Raw genomic sequence first — 8,048 nt, 5'->3', positions numbered from 1 at the left:
ATCCCCAGAAGTCAGCCCACATTTAAAACTCTGAAGATGGAGTTAGGGTAACTGGGTGGTGAGGGGGATCCCTTGAAGTATTTTAGGCAGAGAATTCCATGATCACATGTTTTAGTTTAAATACATTACTGTGAAGTTTCACAACAGGCAAGTCTGGAGGCAGGGAGTAGAGTATAAAGATGTTCTGTGTTCCAGCAAGAGATGACATGGCTGGGACCCCGGAACTGATGGAAAGGTTTGAGAAGAAGCTAGAAAACAGCAGGTCTAGGTGAGTGAGTGAATGTGAGCCATGAGGAAGAGGAGGAGTCAGAGCAGACTTCAAGTTTCCAGCTGCAGAAACTGGGTGAACCAAATTGGATAGAAGGCTAGTTGAGAGGAGGAAAGGTAACGAGTTTGTTTTGGGACATTTTGAGTTTGAATGTCCTTGGGACAGCTGGGTGATAGCCAGGTAACTGGGTAAACTAGTCTCAAGTCCCGAGGAGAGGTCAAGGCTGGGAATACAGATTTGGGGGGTCATATGAGAATCTACCAACTTGATTTTCATTGCACTAAAATACCATATAAATACCAAGTTCTAAAAATTCAGAAGAATGTTTTATCTTTTTCTTTTACTTTAACATAATTTCCCCCGGAGCAAAATTTTAAACAAAAAACAAAGGATTCTGCACTTACTATCACAGTATTCCCCTATCAGAGTAGAAGAAAGGACCATGGACACCATGATGCCACAAAGAAACCGAGTTAAGATCCCAGATTGGGTTCCCTCCCCTCTCACTGAAGCACCCCTTTCTTCCCTTTCACCTTACATTCCCATCCTACATAAATCCAAGTTAAAATCTGATGGGATGAAAAGGAGAGCCAAAAAAAATCAGTCTCAGATCCTAGTCAATATTGCAATAGCAAAACTTCTTCTATATTCAGTTTTATGAAACATGGAATCAAATCATTTTATTGTGCCAAAATGTTAGTAAAGGTAATAATACATTGTTGGTATTTTCTAAGCTTCCATACCTGGACATGAAATTGACTGTGGGAGCCTTCTAAATGGTCTCCCCCACAATCCATTCTCCACAAGCAGCCAGCGTAATTTTGTAAATATTAATCAGAGCATGACACTCTCATGCTTAAAACCGTCCAATGGATTCTCAGTGCTATTCAAATAAACCCCCAATTCCCACAGTGTCGGGCCCCACCCTAATCACTTGTCCCCTGTGCTCTCTCAGGCCCTCCCTGGTTCCCTCTTCAAGCCTAGCTTTTTCCTGATTGAGAACTATGGTGTTTTCTTCTTCCCAAAACTCGCAGCCCTCAATATTTCACAGAGTTGGCTCCTTCTCATCTTATCTTTCCTGTGTCACCTGAAAAGTCCGCTCCCGACAAAGGCCTTCCCTGACTCCACTTCTAACCCCTAACCACCTACTCCACTCTATCACATTACCGTTTTATTGTCTACATAGCACTTATCATGATCTGAAATTATGATTTTTGTTTGGTACACTTGTTTTGTTTTTGCATCCTTGTTTATTGTATACTGGAGCCATGAAGGCAGCCACTTCATTTGAATCGTTCCACAGCACTTAATAAGTGCTTAATAAATATTTGTGAAATGAATGAACTAATTGAACTGCTATCCTGTTTCCATAAAATTAGTAAATAAATAAGTAAAAAATAAATAAAAAGCGCTCTGAACAAGGATGCCAGTTTCTGTAGCTGCCGCTGGCCAAAGAACGCCTTTAAGTAGCTTACCGACGGCTGGAGAAGACAACAGGCCCTTGCGACACAGCGTGTAAATGCTAACCAGGAGGTAAATACAGGGTCTTCTGGGATCACAGAAGAGGAGCGTTATCGTGTCTTAGGGGGTCCCATAGGGAGTCATAGGCAAAGTTAAGTCTGAAGGAAGAGTGAAGGGGTGGGGGAGGAAGGGTGGAGGAATGTGGTAAACGTCTAGACAGAAGGCACAGCAGGTGCGAAACTCTGCTGCAAGAGATGGGCATCAGCGATGTCAAGTAGTTCCCTGTTCCTGGCGCATTCTCCCAGGGTAACCGGAGGAGTCGATGACATCACAATGTATGCGAAGGTAACTTAACATGTAAGTTATTATTAACAAGCGCAGACGTGGGTCTGCTGGTCACTTGTTACCCGATAGAGTCTGATAGTCAAAGAAAAAGGAAGGATCGTTTCGGAGAGGGACTTCGAGTGAAGGCTTCTGTGACTTACACGCTGGATGCTGGCGCTTTACCCCGACCTTCTGCGCTGGTTGGGTAGCGTCCACCTTGGTGGCCGAGCGGGCGGGGGGGGGGGGGTGTTGCCTTAACAACGCATCTCTCATTGGTCTTTCAAAGTGGAACGGATGGACATTGGCTGCGGAGGTCTCCAGAGGCCCGCCCCCTGTCGCTGATTGGATGAGCCGCAGCCAAGCGCCCACCTCCTTCCCTCCGCCGTCCCGCAGGGTCCTGTTGCTTGGCAACCGATTTGCGTCCTCCGGCTCAGCAAGCCCCCAGCTCCCCTGCGAGGCGGAGACCCCCCCCCGGCTGTGGCGCCCACTGCACCGCCGACCGCGCGGGCTCCCAGGTGCGCGTCCAGGTGCGCCTCGAGGCTGGGCCGTGGGCTGGCTCTGCAGTGCCACGCCGCAGTCGGGACAGTGCCCAGGTTTTCCTTCTGGAGGTGCTCATTCAGTGGGGTCAGAGCAGACAAGAAAGTCGCTGTTGTATGCCCAACGTAGAAGCCGCTTATCTCGGGAGCACCCCGCGTTCTGGAGCTCTAGAAAGCGAGTAACTAACTTATGTCAGTTGACTAGGTGTGGAGGGTGACCTGTAACCCTCAGCCTCCTGCCTCAGACTCAGCCCGCGGAGCGTGGGGACAGACCCTCTGCTGCTTTATCATGCTCTGCAGAGCCCACTTCTTGCTGGAAAAAGACTTCCAAGAGTTGAAGGAAAACAATTACAAGGTTAGTACCGGGAACCTGGAGGGACGTGTTTCATTGGGGTACGAATTTCTGAAAAGCAGTTTAATCCCTGTTTGTTCTGTAAAGCATAATTTAGTTAAACCTAATGTGCCGCTACAGTACTGTTATTTAACGAATCTACTTCACTATAACAATCTACTTCATAATAATATTATTACTACTTCATAATAATAACAGGTAACAATGTTGAGCACATTGTGCTGAGTAATTTATGTAGATTTAAGCCCCGAATGTCAGGGTCCATCAGGCAGTAGGTGACCAATAGTGCAGGGTTGTACTCATTAGGCACAATACTGTAAAGTAAGTCCTGTTTTGCTTTACCTGCCGGAAACCCAAGCCTCAGAGAGGTTCAGTCAACATTTGGCCCCAGGATTCCGTCACAGGGTTTTCTGACTCCAAACCCGGTGCTCTTCAGTCTTGGTCCTACTGCTTACTATCTAGTCCACTCTTTGCCATCTGCCGTCACATATAACACAGAAATGCCTTTCCCTTATAATTTTAACACAGAGGAAGACGTAGCCCAGAGTGTCATTAATGAGGTTATCAATGTCCACGGGTGCCACTGGCTGGCTTATTACATATAGTATGGAGAATAAAAATAGAAGGTGGGCAGGGGAAGGGAGAAGAAAAAAGAATAGAAGGAAACTGTCCACAGAAGGAAGGTAGAGTGTTACCGACAGTTGCTTCAGGTGTGGTTCAGTGTAGTTCAGCCCTCACTGGACTTGTTAGGAACAATTACTGAGTCCAACAACAAACATCCCAGAGGCGTGAAGCTAACATTTGATCTTGTTTCTGCTCTGCCTGAACTTTGAGGTTCTCTGTTGAAAGAGAATTCGATGAAGGGAGAAAGGATATGTAAATATAGATAATGTGGATATTAGAATATATTATAATGTTTATCCAGACTAGCACCTAACATACCTAATAACTATGTGGTTGCTCAGAGATATTTACTGAGTACGTTTAAATGTATTCCTCAGCATAACTGACAAGGTTTTCTATGAAATAACGTTCTTGTCTCTTGGTATTGGGACAATACCTCAAGTATAGGAAACGTTTATTTTTATATACAAACATAATGTTGGAGTTGTGTTTTTCTTCACGAATATTTTTACTTCATGCCTTCCGTAGGGCATCCATATAGTTTTTAAAAGCTTTGAAGAAACACATGCTTTCCAAGTACTTCCTTCTTTTCTAATTTGAGCCTTAAATTGGCCACTGAAGCGTAAGCTGCACACCCGGTCCTGGGCTTTGGGTTCTGCTCGTGACTCCTCTGCTTACGATTAACTTGCAGTTTCCTGTTGCGCGTGTTTCCTGGACTCTACCTTAACATCTGTGTAATAAGACAATATATAACAGCTCCCCAAATCAACGAATAAAAAAATTTATCAGGAAAAGAAAACGTAGAGTTTTTGGAATTCGTCGTAACCTGATATCTGATTTTCAAATCTGCAGTAAATATTTAATCCTTTTTTCTGCTTTGATTTTTTTAAATTGAAGGGTATTTCTGCCTTTCCTGTGAGTGAAGATATGATGAAGTGGGAAGCTGAGATTGAAGGTCTGCAGGACACAGTTTGGCATGGTTTGTGTTTTCAAAACCAATCTACTTAAAAAGAAAATATTTGTACCATTATTAGCCTATCTTCTTTATATGTATAATAAGGTTGCATTATATAAATTTTCTGGAATTCTAAAAGTTTTCACGTGTCATTTTTTCATTATATGGCTTAATTTTTTGCTATTCATCGACATAGATGGAAATTTTAGTTTTGAATTTTCTTTTGTGCTAAATCTCAATGTTATTATGTTTTAAAGAAGCAGACACAGTAAAACATATGAATTCAGAATATCATCTAACAGTCTTCCATGAAATCAGAGAATACCTATGAAAATCCCTACAGGCATCAAAAATCCCACAATTATCCCTCATTTTTTTCTCTGTGCTTCTCCCCCAAATTTCCATAAATCAAATTCTCAAGAATACCGGGCCACTATAAGCTTTAATGACCATGCACTCTTTCAATCGTGGATTAACAAGATAGATTTATTGAGTGAGGTGGGGGAGATAAACATCTAAGTGGATAATTACAGTAAAATGTAATAATGAGCTATTATGGATTTTGAACGGAATGCCGAGGAGGCAGTGGTTAGTTAATTTTGCCTCTGAGAGTCAGGACTGCCTTCCCAAGTAAGTGACGTTTGAGTCGAGTCCTAAAGAATGCGGAAGAGTTTGCCAGGTTTAGAAGGAGGGGAAAGAAATTCAGGCAGAGTAAGCAGCATGGCAGAGGTTTATAGACAAGAGAGGTTCTGGAACAGTGAGTTCAGTCAATATGAGATGTACAGTGAAGGGGGCGGGTGTTAGGGGGATGGAGTTAGTGGGTGGCAAGAACCGGTAGGAAACAGGCTGAACCATAGTGGGATTAGATTGTGAGAGTCTGTTATACTATCTAGAGGGGTCTGTGCACCCTGTGATCCAATTCCTTATAAATAAAACTCGAGGGACAATGGGGATGCCAATCTGTAGGAAAAGACTTCAGTTAATCAGTAAGCATGACACTTTAATAAAAATGTTCATTTCTACTTCATAGGATTACCCTTCCAACTAACAATAAATTTTACGTCGGAGTACAATTTTGTCCCTCCAGTTGTGAAATTTAGAACAATTCCTTTTCATCCAAATGGTAAGGACCAATGAGATTTTTATCATCAGGCACTCTGTCCTTATTATCCTTGTTCCTCATTAGTGTTTAATAATGTTTGTTTTTAATAACTTTGTTGTGATTCTAAAAGTAAGCCTGCCTATAGGGGAAAATATAAAAAGGCAGAAGAAAATTGTCACTTTGAGTCCTAATTAAAAGAGATGCTATTCTCAACATTTAACTAAATTTATTTCCTTTTCTCTGTGTGTGTATGCGTTCTGCCTAGTCGAGGTATTACATATAAAGTTTTGCGTCTAGATTTTTAATTAAAATTACATAATCAGTATATTTCTGCATTATTAAACATTCTTCAAAAGATCATTTTTAATTACTGAATGATACACTTAACCATTCCTGTGTTGTTCGATATTTCAGTTGGATCTAATTTTTTATTATTATAAAAACTGATGCACTGACAAATTAACATTTTAGAAAAAAATAGGTTAGATTGCTACTTCAAGTTCTACACAAAGTGAATTCCTGAGGGATCAAAAATCTGAAAATTTTAAATGCTAAAAATCACAAAATCTAATCCAGTTTTTTATGGGCTTGGTAGGAAGGCCTTTCTAAATACAATAAAACCTAGAAATCATGGAGAAAGCATGACACATTAAACTACATAAACTTTTAAAAACTTCTCTATAGCCAACAACATTATAAACAGACAAAATACATTGACTTGTGCAAACTGAGGGAAAATATTTGCAATGCGTGAAAGAGACTATCTATAATATATAAAGATCACTGGTGAATCAATAAGAAAAAGAACATAAAGCAATGGAAAAATGAACAAGGGCTATAAACAAACATTTGATAGAAGAAACATAACAGAAATAAGCATAAAAAAATTTCCGCCTCACTAATAAGAAAATAAATGCATATTAAGATGAAAAATTGTGATTCATCACTTATGTTTACAAAATGTTAAAAATAACAATATACAATTTTAGTAGGAGTGGGCAGATGTGGGTTCTCTGACATAATGATGACCTTAGTGTGACCTTTTAGGAAGCAATTTGACAATTTCTAATCAGATATAAAATGCAAATAGCCCTAAATCCATGTAATGTCGTGCTTATAAATTATTTCATAGAAATACTAGCACAGGCATGCAAGAGTGTGTTTCATATTTAAAGATATTTGCTCCCCTTAACAATGCTGGAAATGGAGAAAATGGAAATAATCCCAATGTTCCTTAATATAGAAATTTTTAAGTAAAATATCCTACAGCTATGTGTATTGCTTTTATTTATTTATGTTTTTTAAAGATTTTATTTATTTATTTATTTATTTTCCCCCCAAAGCCCCAGTAGATAGTTGTATGTCACAGGTACACATCCTTCTAGTTGCTGTATGTGGGACGCAGCCTCAGCATGGCCGGAGAAGCGGTGTATCGGTGCGTGCCCGGGATCCGAACCCAGGCCGCCAGAACCCAGGCCGCCAGGAGCAGAGCGCGCGCACTTAACCGCTAAGCCACGGGGCCGGCCTTGTGTATTGCTTTTAAACAGAGCAATACAATAGAAATATCTATGAAGGCCAGACTTTATGGTCATTGCCATATCCCTAGAATCTTGACTACTTGGCACATAAGTTGGTGCTCAAGTTTTTTAAAATAAAGATGTCCAGAAATATGTTGATGATTTACTGTTAAGTAAAAAAGCACTTTGAGGAATAAAATATAAAATATAATTCCATTTAATAAAAAAACAAAAACCATGCGTGCACACACACACACACATATGTGTGTGTATGTATATTTGTGCAGACCAGCTGGAAATAACTCTGAAAGTGTCATTAGTAGACAGGGGAGCATTCATGTTTTAATTTCTATACTTTTATGTAATTTTTTTCAAATATATTATTACTTTTATAATTAAAACCTATTTTTAAATGATAAAATTAAATTTACAATACAAAATTGTGTACATTTGCCATTATTTGCTTAAAATAAATACTTAGGAGTGGAATTATGGGTTAGGTATAACAGGGAGGGGACATGCTTCTCCCTCAGTCCTCACCCCTCCCATTTCCACAGAGCAGAGAGAACGTCCGGCATTAGGAGGGGAAGGATGGGGAGACTCGGACGCTCTCCTTTCCCTTCCCCCCTCTCCCAGCACGTCCTCAGCACTCTGTTTCCAACCAGCCAGACCTTGGAACGTACAGCCTCTGTCTCCCCAGGCAGGAAACTCCCGCAGGCCTTCACTTGGAGGCTAGAGTTCAAACCAGGGGGACTTCCGTGGAGTCCGATTAAAGCCGTTGATCAAGTGCATCCACCATCTCAGTCTTATGCAAAGTTGATGTTTTTTCCTTTCATCTTTCATCGCCTTGGTCTATTTCATCATCATATGTGAACTTGGGAGGAGAGGAGTGTTAGTTATTAGCCACCA

General features: G+C 40.8%; 1 protein-coding gene across 3 annotated transcripts in view; it reads left to right on the top strand.

Moving 5' to 3' along the window:
• Nucleotides 1-2,632: 2,632 nt before the first annotated feature.
• The window catches only part of UBE2U (ubiquitin conjugating enzyme E2 U), a 53,122-nt gene continuing 47,706 nt past the window's right edge, over nt 2,633-8,048 (top strand). For all 3 annotated transcript variants that reach the window (XM_087420297.1, XM_087420307.1, XM_087420289.1), the window contains exons 1-3: nt 2,633-2,944; nt 4,463-4,544; nt 5,551-5,643. In XM_087420297.1, coding sequence (XP_087276423.1) covers nt 2,879-2,944; nt 4,463-4,544; nt 5,551-5,643 — 241 coding nt within the window. In that variant the 5' untranslated portion in view covers nt 2,633-2,878. The remainder of the gene's footprint in view (nt 2,945-4,462; nt 4,545-5,550; nt 5,644-8,048) is intronic.

The sequence above is a fragment of the Ceratotherium simum genome, chromosome 2 (genome assembly GCF_057802395.1).
Source record: "Ceratotherium simum simum isolate JZ-2026a chromosome 2, ASM5780239v1, whole genome shotgun sequence".
Lineage (NCBI taxonomy): Eukaryota > Metazoa > Chordata > Mammalia > Perissodactyla > Rhinocerotidae > Ceratotherium > Ceratotherium simum.
The sequence above is the reverse complement of the archived record's forward strand: the minus strand, read 5'-3'. Positions and strand labels throughout refer to the sequence as shown.